The 18904-nt window shown below is 42.7% G+C and overlaps 1 protein-coding gene across 3 annotated transcripts in view; it reads right to left on the reverse strand.

The window, feature by feature from the left end:
* Nucleotides 1-7322: 7322 nt before the first annotated feature.
* The window catches only part of PARVB (parvin, beta), a 38935-nt gene continuing 27353 nt past the window's right edge, over nucleotides 7323-18904 (reverse strand). For 2 of the 3 annotated variants that reach the window (XM_010144499.1, XM_010144497.1), the window contains exons 9-13: nucleotides 18389-18450; nucleotides 16676-16744; nucleotides 13992-14093; nucleotides 10696-10768; nucleotides 7323-7767 (exon numbers count right to left, since the gene is read on the reverse strand). In XM_010144499.1, coding sequence (XP_010142801.1) covers nucleotides 7691-7767; nucleotides 10696-10768; nucleotides 13992-14093; nucleotides 16676-16744; nucleotides 18389-18450 — 383 coding nt within the window. In that variant the 3' untranslated portion in view covers nucleotides 7323-7690. The remainder of the gene's footprint in view (nucleotides 7768-10695; nucleotides 10769-13991; nucleotides 14094-16675; nucleotides 16745-18388; nucleotides 18451-18904) is intronic. The other variant, XM_010144498.1, reaches the window with a different exon arrangement.

The raw sequence follows: 18904 nt of genomic DNA on the forward strand, positions 1-18904 counted from the left end.
CAAGCCTCTACAGCCCCCCAAAGCAGAAGGTGGGGGGGGGGGGGGGGGGGGGAAAGAAGAGCATAAAACAGAGCAAGCATATACAGAGTCTTCCCTAAAACACTTCAACAGCTTGCAGCTCAGCCTTCCTAAACCAAAACTGGGCCCCTGATACTTAGAAGCTGTCGACACATTTACTTCCCATGAACTCCCCATTCGCCCCTTGAAGAGGTGTATCTCCCACCATTCTGCAGTGCGGAGCTGAACAGCGGGTCTTCACCTTGCACGAAGCACCACCTCCTGTTGCTTGCTCTGACCTGCCACCTGCCAGCTGCCCCTTAAGTTCCTCACCGCGCACAGTGTAAAGACCAACTGATCCACATTCTTCACGCTGCTGTGTAACTACTCCATGTTACTACCGTACTACTAACCTACACCCTCAACAGTCATCTCTTCCTGAAACTCAGGAAGCACAGCCTACATCTTAGTTGCCCTTCACAGGGGAAGTACTCTGTAGTACCTTTGATCATCCTGGTTGCCCCTTTCCAAACTCTCCCCAACACCATCGCAGCCTTTTTTGAAGCTCTGGGAACCAGACCCGCACAGATTTAGGGAGATTGCTCTGCAGCCTCTCACTGTCCACTGCATCGCTCTCCATTCCTCTCCTCCTCAGTCCTAACACTGTTTGCTTTTTTGATCGCTGTTAAGCGCCAAGCTGACACTTGAATGGAACTATCTAATACATCCCTGAAACCTTCTTCCCAAATAGCAACACTCCACTCAGAGCCCATCATTTACCTGGAGAGGTGGTAATATTTTTTCCCCTGTGTCTTTAACTTCGTATTTACCTACACTGATTTCCCACAGCCAGTTCAGAGCCTGAGAACTGCAGTTTCCCAGCAGTTAATAGATTCATTGCTTGTTGCTAATAATTAGCATTCATGAGCAGTCCTTCATGTGACAAATTTCATTTCTGTGAGGCTTGATCCTAGACAGCAGCCTTTCAAACAAAAACATACTGCAGAAACAACGTAAAATGGAACGTGACTGGGTTGGGACTCCTTCTTGGGGTCAGCTTAATGAGAAATAGGAAGGGATAGAAGATTTTGTTCTTGCATGCAAGTTTCCATGCTGGATGCAACCAGTCTCTGCAGTCCACCATTCAAATCTGCTACTCAAAGCTGTGACTGACATGCTGGTTCTTCCAGCCTCTACCCTGCTGCAGGCATTACTTACCAGTTCTTGGAGAACAGATCTTTGTAGGTGGCAAATGCCTGAATACTGATTGTAGAGGCATTCCATTATGACATTTTAAAACAAAACCGAGGTTTAATTATTGACTATTCAAATGAAATGTCATTTGATCCTTCATTCTCTGAGACATCACTGATATTACAGGCCTCCATTTTATATCAAGGGGTGTTTTATTTCTCCTCTGTCACCAGCCAACAAGTGAATTTTTCTCAGGCCAAGAGTTAGACTATTGCACAATGTTGGAATGCTGCAACTACCAATAAAACAACTACTTCTCTAAGTGGGTCAGCTCAGCTCACTCTTCCTTCACGAGTCTTCACCCAGACCTGGCTCCCAGATAGCCCTGACTTACAATATAAAGCATTGATGAGTTACCAGAGGTCTGTGGCACACAAACTAGCAGCAGAATATACACAAGGCACTTACCAGTGTTACCCAGCTGCTTCAACTGCTTTATTTCCAGTTGGAAAAGACAAAAGCCCTTCTCTGCATTAGCTCAAACACGTGTCCTAGGAAAAGTTGTCTAAATAGATCACACAAAGAAGGGAATAAAAACCAAGTGGGAATCTTAATAGTTATATTTCTGCCTTCAGAAAACCAGAATTAAAAAATAAATAAGAAAAAAAAGAGAGAGAATATGCCTGTGTGCCCAGTTTAAAACTTAATTTTACTTCCTTCTTTAGCACCAGACCTTTCAAGAGCCGTATCTGATCATCAGCATCAGAAAAGATGTCGTTTTAGCAAGAACAATCCACACGTGGACACAGAAAGTCCTACAGTTAAAACCAAAAAATTTAAAAAGCACCCAAAAGAGTCTCTTTTCCCAAACTTACTATTCTCTCCTTCTGTAATTCTCCACAAGCTAGTCCAAGATCTTTTCCCAGCAGGCGTGATGAAACTTATGGGGAGAGGAGACTGGCCTCCAGTCTCGGAGCGTCCTGCACTGAAGCTGCAGCCTCCCCTGCGGCGCTGAGCAAAGCATGCAGAATGCACAAGAGGGAAGTTGTGCAGTGAACTACCGACTACTGCTAAAAACGAAACCACAGACATATCCGGAACTTAATTTTCTATGTGCTTGGTCCCTGCTGGAGGCTAAAATAAACAGAAATACAAACGCAGGAAACACGCAACCCCGCAACTCCCAAAATGCCAGAAAGTAGTAGAAAGACATGACCATTTTTCCATGGTACTGCATGGCATGACTGTTTGCTGGACTGCCTCTGGGGCAACTCACCGTGCACTTTTTCTTTGCATATAATAGTGAAACAGCCAACAGACAAAATCATCATGCTACATTATGCCTTTTATTTATAGTCCTTTGAGCATTTTATAAAGCACATCAGAAGGTAGAAGGAGAAATCAAGGCAGAAGAAGATTAACTCATTTCTCCTTACAGAACTAGTCAGCCACAGCAGAGCCCAAAATGCTCATCTGAGACAAGAGCCATCTTCATTGGACAGTGCAGCTGCTCTTCCTTCCTTTTCCATCAATTAAAGAGGGAGGAAAAGCTCCCTACAGCAACCACTTTCCCTGGACATTTCCTTCACTTACCAGGCGCGCTCATGAACTCATCCAGAAAGCAAGAGCAGCTCTGCAGTCCTCCACGAAATCCTCAAATGAGACAGTAGACAGCCACCCTAACTAAGCTGGTCTGGTTTAACACTGTTAAGGGACTGACTCCTGTGCTTAGCTCCACACCATGGACAGGAACGGGTAGTTCAGCATGAGTTAAATGGGATAAAGGTTGAAAACAGATTTCCAGCTGCCATGAATTCTTAGTAACATAACTTAACCCAAAATCCTATTCAAAGGGCAAACTTAACTGTATTTTCTAAGCAGATAACAAGCACAACAATATATCAAATTAGCACAGCTCAGGAGTAGCTTCTTACTTATGCAGAAGTGCATGCCACAGCCTAAAAACTAAGTAAGTAAGAAACAAAAGGAAGGTACAGCTGAAGATGTGATTGGGAACTTTGGACGAATCCGGTTTCGTATCACTAGGCAGAGCAAGCAGGAAAAATTAAACGCTGGGAGATCCATCTGCAATTACTAGGTCTCTCCCTACTTCATCTGTCAACTCAAAGGACTTCTTTCTTAAGAGCCTCGTCCACAACACGGTGCGTCAGTGCCAAAAGAAGAAGCATGAAACACATGTGATGGACAGCATCCTTTTTCCTCCAAAAACTGATGTTGCCATCAGTGCATGAAGTACCCAATCTTCTGTAGAACAGCACTAGTAAATTCTGTATCGGCATTGCACTCGTCTTTCTGTACATTCCCAAAGCACACCTCATTCACACCCCACCCCACCCCCCGCACACACACACCCGGCCCTCACATAAAAATAGCCACCGAAGAACAATTCCAGGAATCAACAGCACTCCCACCAACAACAAGTTCTGATAACGCATCGTCCTGCTTCTCTACACAGCCTTGACTTATGGGAGAGCCACTTTACCCTCTCTCCGTACCGGAGCAAAGGGAAGCACACTGACATTTCAATGTCACTCCAGACGGGCTTCTGGCTTCCCAAGCGCTCTGTAGACACGTACGGGACTGACTTCAGCGTGCCATGCTGCCCTCCTGTGCTGCTCTAGAAGAACTGGGCCCCAAAGCTTCTAACAGTTTCAGAGAGTGTAATTCAGTTACTTTCCTCTTGTGGAAGGAAAAAGGTGAACCTGATCAGGTCCAGTAGCTGCGCAGTATTAATTAAAATAAATATTCGTGTCTGCCCATACAATCTCGTCACCTGTACCAGGGCCAGAAACCTGAGACTGCTGCTTTGCTAGGCCTGCACAGATCATCATACATACCTTGGAGCCTTGTTAAAGAAGACAGCTGACGTTTCAGAAGTTCTTCCCACAGACTTGTCCATTTAGAGGAAAAAAAAAAGACTTCGAAAACCAAGTGATCATTATTTATTTATTTGAATAAATAGTACAACTGTCATAAACCATGCATAACACTCTTGCCGTGATTTTTAGCAAACATAGCATTGCATTGTAACTTGCTTACAGTACAAAACTGTTGTAACAAAGCTGGATATGTCCAGCATATGACTAGTACAGAATTTTATCTGCAAGGTTGGCTTTTAGTAGGTAGAAATCCAGAGTTAACACTGTTAAAAAAAGTAGAAAAGATTCTTAAAAAACAGATTAATACTGAAAGCACTGAGATGCAGGGAAGAGGCATAAGAAATCCTATAAGGTTAAATGGATTTTAAAAACTCTGCCACTGTTGTTTTTTTGTCTTGAAAAATGGGATGCAGCTGAAGAGTTATCTGGGTTTCTTCCGTGGTAATATAGTTCACTGGAATGGAGTATATCAAGCAGATGCACTTAAAAGGCAAGTTGAATGGACTGGAAAAGACGGGCATTCACTAAGTACTTACAAATGTGAGAGCTTTAATGCTGCAGAGCATTCAGTATTCCAGATGAACTCAACAGGATTTAGATCTCCCCCACTGGCACCCAAGGAACATATCTAAAATGGCCAGTAAGACCAAGAGTTCATGAATTACATTTTTAACACTGCCTTATCTTTTTGAGAGGAAAAGAACAAAGCATCACGCATATGGAACAGAAAGACATGAGAAAAGCAGGTGTTTGGAGAAGCTTTACCTACATTGCTCTTCCTGGAAACTGGACTGATTGGGCTGAAGCTCCAGTTCAGTTAAAGCCACTCTGCTTCCAATCCAGTTAACAATAAATCCAGTGTCTACAGGAAGAGTGACCTGGCTAGACAGCAAGGAGCCAAGGAACCAAAAATGCCTTTTCGCTGTGCAACATTTACCGACAGACTTCAAAACATAACAGAACAGGGTATGACACCTGTCCCCAAACTGTTCAGGGCTTCACACCTGCGGTCTTAACTGCCAGTAAGGAATGCTAAGAGACCTATGCCTCGGGCTGAGGAGGGACTTGGGTTTCTGTAGAGTGACCAGAAATACATAATTTAACGAAACAGAGACTCTTTTAAAATTTGGTGGTATGTTCGAACCTGCTCTCAGTCAATGCCAACTGTATTATCCCATCTCAGAACCAGACATCCCCCCTCCAAAAGCCAAACTGCTCTTACCAATCTCTTCTTGTAACTTTTTGTTTGCTTTTGATATTAATATTGTTTGTAATTTCAAAACCTAAATTCTCTAGAGGTCTTTCCCAGCAACAAAGAGAATATAAACAGCACTGCCACTTCCACATCGCCTGAAGGGAACTGGGTGGCATGACAGCTCTTTAACAGATTTGTTTCCCACAAAAAACACTGCATTAAACTAAAAGTCTGAGTGACCTTTCGCTTCAATCATCTTCCAGCCTCATGATATTCCTATTTTACAGCACAGAAATTAGACCGATTTCATTAACTTGCCAGGGGAGCTGACCCACGAGGCCTTAGTGCCTCTGCCTGTCTCCTCTGTAATGCTGCCAGCACGATGGCAGAGTCTAGCGGCCCCATCTGAAATTAAAGGCCAATTGTTTTAGGCTCTGCATCAACAGTGAGAGGTCAGCTCCCTCCTAAAGTACAGGCAAGCAACGACTCCCCACAGAACCTTATAGAGTAGATGAGATCTGAATTTCTCATAGAAAGAAAAGGCATCTTCCTTACGTCTTTGTTTTGGAGGTGTGAGGGAAGGTGACCCAAATAATTCAAATACTAGAACTCAGAACCCAGAAATATGAAACAAAGAAGCAGAAGCCCATTTTGAGATTAAAAACTGGAAGGAGAAAATCCCAACTGTAAAATTACACCGTTCAGATAGCACATCTCCTCTTGAACATCCATCTCCTCTTGAAGGGTAAATAATGCGTGGGTAATAAATCCATTTTTAGGGAAAGATGCCTACTCACAACAGGACTCAAGTAAGCCCATGGAGCAGAGCAACGATACCCGCTTCCTCTGTGGGGCACTCTGCCTAATGTTTCACACAAAATCATGGTTGCCCGTAAAAGAAAAGTTACTGCTGTGATACATAAAACCAGCAGTCAAATCTGTCCCCTATGCACTCCGAGGAAAGGAGTGCTACTAGATGCATATTCCACAAATAATTAACTCTGGAAATTATAAACCCATTTCCTTTGCACAACTCACCTCAAAAATCTACTCAGATGGCTCATGTTCCAGCACAGCGTCCTTGCACACACTGCTGCACCTAGCGCATTACCAGCCAGGAACAGCTCTACAGATGAAACCTGTGAAGTATTAGGAGGTAGCCAGAGTCTACCGAACAAATCTAGCAATCCTTTTTAAAGAACAAGTTCCCACTACTACCCATAACAAGTTAAAAGAGTACAGGACTAGGCCAAAGCCTAGCAGAGTATTTCTTGGGATGGCACAGGGCAACTCGATAAAATCAGTTTGCACCATAATTGATCACTGAAGAGCTGCATTAGTGCTAACCATTGGTGTGCACTATGAATACCACGTCTTGCATAGCCCCGTGCAGTCCATAAGTGCAGGCAAGCTTGTATTTACAGAGGAATTCACCTTTACTCTTTAGGAAAGAAATTACGTAAGACTCTGTTTGTAAAAGCCTGACCCTCAGAACCATACAGCTGCCAACAACTCCAACAGGAATGAATCTGACCCTTTAACTCAGCTATGTGAAACAGAGAGTCAGCCTTTAAACTGCAAAGCTCATTACTCTTCGTATTTGTTTCAGAAAGGACCAGGGCAAAACGCATTAAACCAGCTTGTGACTATTAGACCAGCTCCTGACTGACCTGACCGAAGCTGCGTGCTTAACAGATGGCAGTGGCTCTAGCAACCAAATCTCTCCTAGAAGGGAGATGAAATAAAAAATAGACATCAAAATGTTAGGTAATCATCCCATTGCAAGACTTATTCTGTGTAAACACTGTATGGAAAAAACACTGAGTAGCATGAGGTTAACACAAACCGAAGCTTTTGCCATTAGCTTCAGATAGTGCCTGTAACTGCCCTTAGCCTCACCCACCCAACAGAACATACAAAAGCTTATTTAACAGAAAAGGCTCAGCTTCTAAATAAATTCTAACGCTGATTTCCTATTGCTAACACTTAAGCCTGGAAAAATCATCAAATGCTGGTTGCAACTAAGGAGTATGCAAAAGAAAGTCTACCGTAGAACCAAAGAGTCTCCAGCCATGAGGAAGGTCTCATGTTTTCCCTGCTTATTAGAGGAGTTAGTGGTGTATTTCCTTTATCAAAAGAACATTTGTTGATCATAAAAAACAACATACCCAACAGTATCTTTTAGTAAAAGTGTGAAATATCTACACATCTTCAAATGATCTAGAGAACACACATGCGTTATTTTCAGAGGGATTGTCATACAAACAGCTACAGACAGACCACTTCAGCTGTAGAAAGAATGCATGAAGTAGCATAAGGCACAATGAGAGCATGCAGAGGGTGTGTTTATTGTAATTTCCGCCTAAGGAGGTTGGAAGAATGAGAACCTCAGCAGCTTCCGGGATCATTCAACATTCTTGTACTTTGTGAACAGATTGTATAGAACCCTGAGGGTAGACTTCAGATCCAAGTTGACAACATCTGTGGGAAAAAAGAAAAAATCCTTCATTTGCTTTTTGTTCATCCTCGTTTGTCCTCAAAGGAACAAAAGTTCGCACATTTCTGAGCTGGTGGTATCAGCAACAAAAGACCCCACAAAGTTCTGATCTCCCCATCGAGATTTTTTGATGTTCCATATGATGCACTTCAAAATAGCTTGACATCAATTCAGTCACAGCTATCTTCTCTGGGAAACAGAAGAAAGATTCCCTTCCTCATCTAAAAACTGGTTATAGAGAAAGTCTACTCATCTGAGAGCTGGGACAAAGGCTTTGGGAAAAAACTACCAATGTCTTCACTGGCCACAGAAACAGCAAACAAACAGCCACACGCTTCATATCAGATACTGAATCTCACATATCCACAACTCTGCAATGTTACAGTCCACACATAAACAAAGCCTGAATTCTCTTTGCAGACTCAAAGCTTTCTGTTATCTAATATTCCTTCCCATGCTAGGCCAGGGAACATGTCTGGAACAGTTCTCAACAAAAAGCTTTTCTGCTAGCATCTGCTACTACACTCATCCTCACGGCTTGGCTTCGCGAGCGAAGATCTGGGAAGGGCTTTTCCCACGCTCACTGCAAGCGATGAGTGCACCCTTCGGGGCTGCACAGTGGATTTTTTAGGTGAGGCGCAGCGTGCGCGGAACTGGCTCCACCCTTTACACCTGAGGTTCATCTGCCAGGGCCTGGCGAGCTTGGACGGTGACAGCCAAGTCCTCGCGTCGCAGGTTTGGTTAGAGTGTCCTTCTCTTAGATGGAGCCTTACAGGGCTAAACGAGCTCCATCTGCCCGGGTTTGGGGTCAGAGTTGTCCTTCTCCTAGGATGGTGCCCGAAGGCTAGTGAGCCCATCCTGCCCGTGGACACACTGTGTCTGACCCTTCAGCTGAGACCTGTCTGGCCTGGGAGACCCCACCAGAGGCACATGCCACCACCAGCACAGCTCTCAACCTCACAAGGGCACGCAAGCTCCTTCCCCACGGCAAGAGGGTGCCCGTGAAAGAGGCTACTACACTATTACTATAATAAAATGCCAGGAAATACCACAGAGATGTAACCCAATGACTATGGAAGGAGGCACAGCACAGAGAAGGCTGAAGAAGTGGAAAGAAATGTTGGATATAATATGTAAGAAAGGAGGAGCTAGAAGGAAAAAAATACACAGTATAAAATATATACGGAAGAAGAAGTAAGGAAGAATAGGTACCTAAAACAATCATCCAAAGAACTAGGAAAACAGCAAATAGTTAACAAACTACAGTTAATGTGAGGTCCAGGGAAAACACCTACGGCCTCTTTTGAAGAACCATCGCCAGGACTTCTCCACCATTCCCTCCCACCCCACTAACCCCCCACTTCATATGGTATTTTCAGTTACCTCTCAAACTTTTTCTTTGAAACTACGGTGACAAGCAAAGCCAAAGCTGCTACTGTCCTCTCCACATGAACAGCTTTTCAAGAGCAGCCGTCAGTTTTACAGGCAATTCCAGCCACACAAACACCACACGAGCACACTCTGCAGCAGCTGTGAACTACTGCTGCTGCCACACACAGAAGGGGAAGGAACACACACAAGAGACTGTACTTCCTGCTGCAGCAAGAAGCAGGAAGGAATGTTCTGTGAGGTAATTTGGCTCTCTGACTTCTACTAATAATTACATTTTCAGTCAGTAAAACACTTAAACATATTCTGCTGCTTACTGGATCTACAGAAAGATAGAGATCACTGTCTGAGCAAACAGAAGATCTGCTATAGTGTTCTGCCACTCGTGTTAGTTTAAGGATGTAAGACAGCCTTATGAGCAGGGAATCTCCTCTGTCAGATCAACCAACGAAAACAAAACAAAAAAATTGACAAGCTTTCAACTAGAGGTCTCGTAGGCTTTTAACATTTTCTCTCTCACAAAACAGGCTTATCTAGCTTACCTGATCTCCTCCTGCAATTTCCTTTAACTCTTCTGCTAAAAAACCCTGCCATTCCTGACTGATTGTGCATTCGTATTTCTGCAGTTTCCTTCTCATTTACCCACCGACTCAGCTTCAATACTCAGAACTCTCCTTTACTCTCTCAAGTTAGCATCTTGTTTCACTGAATTCTTCAGCAGCACTTTTCATCCTCAAATTTAAGAGAACAGTGCTGACAGGATACATACACATTTAATAGTCTTTTGCCTTTTTCCACCTAATATAACAAGATCCACCATTTATTAATCTATTTACTATCACCACTTTGTCTCATTTTAAGTCAAACTGAACATTTCTTGGGGGCTCCTCATTTTTCTGTTCTGCAGAAGTCTCTAACACATATGTAGTTTGTAACACATGGAATGAAAATTTCTCATTTAGCAGTCATAAAGTTTTAATTCCTCTTTTTATCCCCAGAGCAAGCAACAATGCAGACCTCATTAATTTCAAGGTTTAGAGGCTTTAAAGGAAAACCTCAGCTTTTACAGTTTTCAATTCCGACTCCCAAGTCCACATAAAAGAAGAGAGTTTGCTACCAGTCCTAAAAAAACCAAAAGCCTTTCAGTTTTCTGTCACTGGAATCTGATCACAAGTGTCCAAACTAGCACTAACTGTAAGAGTTATTAATATTAGTCCATGAAAAGCTTTCTGCTTGGATTGTTATTAAAAATTCCAGCCAAATCTATAATACAGCGCTGAACAGCTTTTGGATCATTCGCTACAGCTAGGCTTGAATACCTCAGTGAATCTATTCCAGACAAGAAGCACACGTAAGGATATATGCAAGACACACACCATGAATCCTTTGGAAAGTGACAAGGAGCACATTTACAGCTCCACTTTGTGGTACTACTGCTACTGTCTTCAAATGGAGTTAACACTTGAAATGCACCTGTTATTATGTCTTTACACACAGTTTAAAGCCACCTAGCACGTCCATACCTTCAGGGCGAGCTTTCGGTTTCTTCAGCCCTCCATCCTGCATCAGCTCAAAAGCAAAGGAAACATTATGGACCTGAAAGAGGTAAAGTGTTCAGAATCTCAAAGTTCTATAAGAAATAAAAACCTTTCACCAATTTATAAATGCTTCATTCTCTCTTTACTTGATGTAGAGAATTTTAATTCTATTTAAATCAATATTAAACATCTACACGTTTAAGCATGGCAGAAAGTACTTGAGAGACTAAGAAATGAAAGCTGCTCTCTATAGGGCAAATACTCACTTTCTGATACAAAGTAAATTATTGAAGATTTCCAAATTTCAAGTGTAAAAAAGTGAATCAATATTATGTGCCAACCTCAGTCTCTATGGCAGAGGCCAGAGAGCTCCCAGTAACAACTACAATAGAGCTTCATTTTGTTCCCGCCTGTACCCAAGATCAACATTTCCAACTACATGCAAGGGATCACTCGCTATCCAGGGAACAATGAATGTAACAGAAGTAACACAATGGAAACGAGATGGGAAAATACATATGGGTGTGCAAGGAAGAAGAAGTAAGGACACTATATGGAATTATTTTCAAACAGTATCAGTCTTTTCGGCATTATTATCAGCTGCATATCAAGTGACATCAACACCACATCATCGAGGAGCCAAGCTGCTTGTTGCACGACCTTAGTCGTGTTGATCCCTTAGTCTCTTAGTGATTTGGCTTCCTCTACTTGAAAACAGATAAAAGTCAAAGTAAGTTCTCTAATGAAGCAGATGCTTCAAGAAATGCCTAGTGGTGGTAGTTCCTAGAAAGACTATGCAGTGAACTCGCAAAACAAGCCAGGCACAACTGTACAGAAAGAGCTTCCTGAACAAGCCACCAAGGATCACAGATGAACATAAAGTCAGAGGAAAGAAAATGGACAGGAAGGAAAAATGCCAGCAAATAGGTGTCTTCATCTCTCCTTTGAGGAGCAAACATTACGGTTTAAAGAGATCTGCACAGCAACTTTCTCATCCACCCTTACAGAAATTTCAAGAAGGTAACCTGGATTATGGATTCTATGAATTGTTATTACTGCAAATGACAGTTAAGGAGACACCATAGCAAGGGGGAGAGAATTAACTAAAGCTACTCATCTTGAAAATCATCGAGTTACGCATGCAGAGCTCCCCTACAACAAGGAAGAAAGGCCACTTTCACTGGTGCTTATTGCTCAGGACCTTTATTAATATATTTTTACCTGCTCCAGTTCCTCCTCATTCATTGTGACAAAACCATTCCCCTTCAAGATGAAAATATTTTTTCCTTTCCCAAAAACATAGACTCTACCTCTCCTTTGATTTACAAATCCCCTTTCCTCAAGGCACACTCTCTACACAAAACCACGTTACTTCAGGAATATTGGATAATCTTCATGAATTTATCAAAATCGTAACTGAACAGGTGCTGGCTACAAATCAGCATCCTGCATTTCTACAAGGATGAAAATCCAAGAAACTAGGATTAAAAAAACCCCCAAACTAGAGAAAGCTATAAAGGAGACCTTGTATAAGACTTAATAACTATTTTCCACCGCTCTACCAGATTCATGTGCAGTGTACAACATTCAAAATTAACTAAATCCCATCTTATTCACAAACGTAACACGTGAAGAAGCCCCTCTTACCAGAGCCCAATCTCCTGTCTACAGAGAACCCTTTAAGCCCACGTAGCAGCTAGTCACCTCCTGAGGAAGTCAACAAACCCTGTATAACCTATAAAACCAGCAGGCACAGCAGGTTAGCCTCGGTCTGTGACGGTGCTCATTTGGTGCAACTCAATTTCCTCTTGCAATGCTGATATGATCCACCCAGGCAAAGCTGGGTTATTCTATCGGTGATGAAGTAGCAACAATCTGCTCTAAAGTACTTATGAAAAACCCACCACTTTAAACAGCCCTTGCCTTACAAAGCATTCAATCTTTTAACTTTAAGCCAGCGTTTCAACTCCTGACCTAGCCAACTCCTGCTCCAGCTCAGTCAACACAACACTTGCATCCTCTCCACTGCAGAACCTGGCAGAATAAAAAGCAGGAGACAGATGCATTACTCCAGCACAACTAGGCTCAGAGTATTTTGATACCAGGCACCAAATATAAATGGATGTGGTGCGTGTCCAGGAAGAACTGCAGAAGAGGCAAACTTTTGGTTATGGCAATAAAATACGCGTTAAGCACTATTCTCATCATTAACACAAGGAAGACAGAGGACAAGGGAGCAAGTGTGGGGCTATGAGCAAGAAAGTTATTTCATCTCCACCCATCTCTAATGCCCAGATTATGAGTAAGACAAGCTAAGACTGCAAAGAATCCACTCTTCTTCCTCAAAGTTTGTTTTGTCTGAGACACTGTTAGGCAGCAGGTCATTCACTCCTTACCAAACAGGAAGAAACAGCAAAAAAGACAAGCTAGCACATTCTCTCAAAAGTCAGTCACAGAACCAGATGTCTGTGCTCACAAACTGACTTCAATTGACAGACAATTTTTTGCATGCAAAATCCCTGGCAGGATCAAGGAATCCATCTTAGCTTTAGATCAGCTATAGTTTGTAACCCCATATCAACCAAAGATCATGGCCCAAGTACCACCTCTTCTGCTACAGCATCTCATCTACATATCAAGTGAAGATATTTATTTGCTTGGCTTGTAGGAACATTAAGTAAACTACAGAAAAATAACTAATGGGTATTAGGCAACTGATACAAGCGAGATGAGGGGGCAGTTTTGAGGGCTGACATTCTGTGACCTTTGGAAGAAGCTCATTCTCCATGTCAGTCCCAGTGTATAGAATGCAGCTAAAGCAGAGCTTCTACACTCTCACCTTCCAATTTTCTTGCCCACTTACACAGTACATACTAGGCAAGGCCAGGCGAGAGCTCTGCTGTCTAGCACAAGGTGGCATCCCCGCGCACAATAAACACTTCCAAGCCATACAACAATTTAATAAATCACTTTGATGATGTCAAGTACTGCACAGTACAAAGCACTGATTTATTCATTCTGGCTATTCCTGAGCTTTACGTGTCATTCGATGCTAGTAACAGAATACCTTTCTCCCTTAATGATAGGGAATTTACCCACTCATTTCACAAGCAACTTTTGGTGGTGTTAACTATCAAGTGCCACAGTTAGTGCATCTTTGCTACAGCTGAAGAGAAGAATACACCAGGTTCTGATTTACTTGGCACAAAGAGAGAGGACACAATGATTGGAAAATACGTGGTAATAAAGCAAAAAGATTTTAACCTGGAGTTTCTACTCACCTTTTGATCAAAACTTTCAGGTGTCAAGTAGAAGTTGTGAAGTGGAACAAAATAGTCTTCAAGGAGACCCATAAGCAAAACCAAGTAAACACCATCTGCAAACTAAATAGAAATACTGATGACATAGCTAGCTGAAAGCACCTGTTTTCAAATAATCATTCATAAAAAGCAGCTCAAAGAATGCTTGGCCCAAATCATGTATTTTCATTTCTACCACTGTTGTTTGCTAGAACAGAAGTGTAAGATGTTTCAGGAGTCGCTGACTGCTCCTTTCAGGCATAGGAAGGAGCTGACAGCAAGTCTAACAAGCGCTCAGAGCTTTCTTTCATCTGCTCTCTGGATTCACCTACACCCTCGCAACCACCAGTGCAGCTTAGCAAGCTAAACCAGTTGTTCCTTAAGCGCCTGTTGATGTAGCTGCTTTCTTGTCAGCTCTCTAAAGAGAAGAAAAAAGCACAAGATACAAGGATTTCTCCCTACATCTGGTAGCCTTATTTTCGCTACTCTCATTTCCTGAGCAAAACAAGGAAGCCCATCAGCTATTGCTACAGCATTAACCCATGTAAGATCGTGTGCCAAAGACTATGTAAATTACTTACATAGGGTAAATAGCTCTAAGCAGAAGAAATGAAAAGCAATTTACCTCGGAATTGTCTACAATTTGTACTCCTTAGTTGTTCAGAGTATTTGGTCTGAACAGACAGGGACTGAAAAAAACATCTGCTATTTACTAGGCTACTTAATACTCTGGACCGAAGTTAGAACATGTCCTTGCATTTTCTCAAGTTCATTTTACTTGCTTGAAGAATCTTGCCAACTTCACTACAGTATTTAATGAATTTTTTTATTAAAAAAATACCTTCCGGGAAACATGTTTGCACATCCTATACTCCCAGTCCTACAGTCGTTTCAACCAAAATGCCTCTCAAGTCACGTGTTGCACAGTCAAATCTCTTAATCAGAACTTGAAATTAAGTCTCCCCTGTCACAGGTAGGAAGTTTAACTTCACAAAAGAATTTGGTTTTTTCCAAGTCAAAATATATATTGTTTACAGTTTCAGTAAATACTAAATCAAACGCTAAATTCTTTCAGCAATACTATTCAGTATTCCTACCAGACAGAATGACCACTTACTGGGTAAGGGGGTAATGTGATGTCTTTCTAACAGCCTTCTCACTTGTGATCCTGATATGGCGTATGACACATCCTCTAACTTTTTAAAAAATAAATTGTTGCATATTTCCAAGGCATCAAGCAACAATTTCTTGTGACAGATCAGATTCAGTCACCTCTTTATCTCAGCAAAGCTATAAAACAGCAGTGAATGATTGGTATTAAACTAAGCCAAGATCAAACCACTTACCCATACTCATGGTATAATTTTCTAGATGCCGTGCTTATATTTTTGTCAGAACAATAAGTTAACCATCTCTCCACAGTTCGGTGAACTTGAAATAAATCTGCTTCTGCTTAGCCTAACCCATGCCTGAAAATGGCTTAATTTTATTTGTCAAGTGAGAACTACCCCACTGACACTGAGATTTACACTTACTTAAGGTATCCAAGGGTATTCAGTACCTGGTTCTGCTCTAGAGACAGAAATCTCCTCAGAGCAGACTGTGGTGGTTGACAGACACCTCCACTAGCTTTAAACAAACCAACACGGGTATCACCAGCAGTCAAGCCACTGCAGTACAGGAGCTCCGAGTCATTAATCCACTCCGCTGAGAAGCAAGCACAGTGCACGTGCTCACAAGACAGCAGCGTACAGAGGAGGATATAAAGGCCTTTGCTGCAATGGGAAAATTGCTTCCAGTCTCACTTTGATGTGATCAAAGCTAGCACTGATATCTCTACGATGAACGGCACACTACAGTCCACACTCCTCCTGAGATCCCCGGGCAGCCAACTAGTAAGAGCTTGTATCACTTCATCACAAACCCCCACAGCTAAAAAAGACACAACCCACCCGTAACTACACCAACTGCTTGGCAGCACTCCACTCCAATTCGAGCGACAAGCTGCCCTGAAACCCAGCCATCCTCATGGCTTGGCTTCGCGAGCGAAGATCTGGGAAGGGCTTTTCCCACGCTCACTGCAAGCGATGAGTGCACCCTTCGGGGCTGCGCGGTGGATTTTTTAGGTGAGGAGCAGCGTGCGCGGAACTGGTTCCACCCTTTACACCTGAGGTTCATCTGCCAGGACCTGGCGAGCTTGGACGGTGACAGCCAAGTCCGCGCGTCGTAGGTTTGGTTAGAGTGTCCTTCTCTGAGATGGAGCCTTACAGGGCTAAACGAGCTCCATCTGCCCGGGTTTGGGGTCAGAGTTGTCCTTCTCCTAGGATGGTGCCCGAAGGCTAGTGAGCCCATCCTGCCCGTGGACACACTGTGTCTGACCCTTCAGCTGAGACCTGTCTGGCCTGGGAGACCCCACCGGAGGCACATGCCACCACCAGCACAGCTCTCAACCTCACAAGGGCATGCAAGCTCCTTCCCCACGGCAAGAGGGTGCCCGTGAAAGAGTCACTGCTCTACCTCCGGGCATCACAGACCCGGACAGAGCCCTGATCACATCCATTGACACGGCCAAAGATAAACAGTTCCATAACAAGCTTTTATGGAGTGAGGACCAAGATTTGCCATTTACACAGTTAGTTTACGTACAAAAAGACAAAGCTTCCTACCTGGGTTTCTAACTCCGTTACTTCCAAATTCAGTTTATTCAAGTGTTTGTTCACAAAGGTGATCAGAGACTAAAAAAGAAAACACCAGAACCAGTGATGTTAGACAGTACAGTCAGTGCCTATGTGAAAAGGTCAACGTAACCTTTTAAGACTTTTTTAAATGCACACACGCATGTGTGCTATTTGCTTTTGCATAAGCAAGTACACAGAACGGCAAACAGCTTAGTCATTTGTGTGGCACCACATGCCAGAAGTCACCAGATGGTGCTATTACATACAGTTTACTAGTTACTGTTCCTAGCACATAACGTATATTTCAGCATTGGGGGAAAAAGCTGTGATGACATTGGTTATTTTCTAGGTTCTTTGTAAAGATGAAACAAGCAGCAGGTGCATTTACTGTCCACACTAACGTCCTCAGGTTCTTGGAGATCAGCTGCCTGGGAGCAACAAGCAGCACTGAGCTAAGACTCCCAAGAGATGCCAGTACTGTTCTGCACACACCTCTGTTCCTGGAGTGATATGTGTATATCAATTAGCAAATTACAGTCAGGATGTAACCCAAGTCTGGCATTTCTATTCCCACAAGAAGCAGACTTGCAAGATCCTGCTTCTGTGAGCCAGACTCGTGCTATTGTATTGAGGCACAGAGATCTGCCGGCCTGCTTACAACACGTTCTAAAGGGACACAGTTGGGTGTTAAACATTGTGTGGATAGAGTTGACTTAATTCTCTACCCACTTCAAAAACACTCATCTAGAAGATATTTCAGACTGAAAAGAATCTTCCAGAGCCTTCAAAGCATTACTTTAAATGCATATATCTGTTTCACAACAGAGCAAAGGGATAACGCTGATCTTCGCATACCACTTGTGCTAATAGGTAGTGTAACAGCATGTTGCAACTAGCTGATGGAACAATGTGGAGTCTCTTCCTTATACGTTCCCTAAAACTAACAAGAGCTAGCAGATATCAACAGCTACTTTACCCCTCCACTCTGCCTAGTACAGAGCCACATCAAGAACATGTCTGGACAGGCGTGCTTTCCAATGGTGTTCAGCCTTGAAGTAGAGACCAGAGGACCACACGAGTCAGTCTTAAGAGGAGCCCTGGGACAAAAGCAACTTCTGTAAAAGCTTTATATTTAGCAAACCTCTTTATGGGTGAACCACATTTCAGGGTATTGAGGAAAACATCTTCCAGTTGTGGAAGATCATTTTAAGTACAAGAATGAGCTAAAAACTAAACAGCGAGTGCTTCTTGGGTAGACTGATGCTAAAGACACATGCATGACTGGCTGCTGTTGAGCCTAGTGAAGGGGTCAGCAACGCCAGCCACTAATCTAATCTACAGCCCACCCCTCCTTGCAGGACGACAGCATCTGGGATATAAAAGCATGCATGACTGTCCAGTCAGAATAATCTGTACTGCTGTGAATACCTTGCAGAGTAGCTTTTTCTAATCTGCATCATTATGACTGAATCTATCAGTGCTACCTAGAAAAGCTTTGGCCAATAAACGAGAGGAATGAGACAAGTCTGTCTGAAGCCAGTGAAACCACCTGGCTTTGAAAAAGTGATCTTTCGGTGATAAACACCCTTTTCACTATTTCACAATCTTCTTCTGCTATTTTTCATATCTTTCTGGATACCTTTGCAAAAGCATAAAAAAAAAAAGCAATGTAGAAAATAAAACTTGAATTTTATTTTTTACCTTTTTTACTACGCTGAGTTTGTCTGGTGCGTGATCAAAAAGTGTGTCAAAGGCATCACGCTCTGGTTTTAGGGAGAAAAAAAAAAATCAACACATCTCCAAAGCCGAAGTATAGAAGCAGATTATATGTCCCAAGATTCAAGGTCTTTCTCAAAAAACCATGTAACAGAGACTCAACAGTTATCACCCTATTTTGGTGTCTAAATAAATGCCAGAGCAAACTCCCCTGGGAATTCTAGAGGTAACTTAGAATAAACGTGTCATCCACTGATATCCCTTTTCTGCCATTTGTAACTGGTACGCAAAATGAGTAGATGGAAGAAAAATTCAAATGGAACACATATTTTGACTATGCCCCAATCGTGACTTAAACAATCAGCTGGTTTTGGTGCACTGCGGCTACAGGGATAGCTATGGTTGCACCTGCTGCTAAGCATCAAAATCAGATACTCATTTGGTTAATTTAATTGCTGGTAGTACCCCTGACTTGAGTAACGCTTAAAACTGAAATTCGGT

Source organism: Buceros rhinoceros, unplaced genomic scaffold (assembly GCF_000710305.1).
Source record: "Buceros rhinoceros silvestris isolate BGI_N320 unplaced genomic scaffold, ASM71030v1 scaffold8491, whole genome shotgun sequence".
Lineage (NCBI taxonomy): Eukaryota > Metazoa > Chordata > Aves > Bucerotiformes > Bucerotidae > Buceros > Buceros rhinoceros.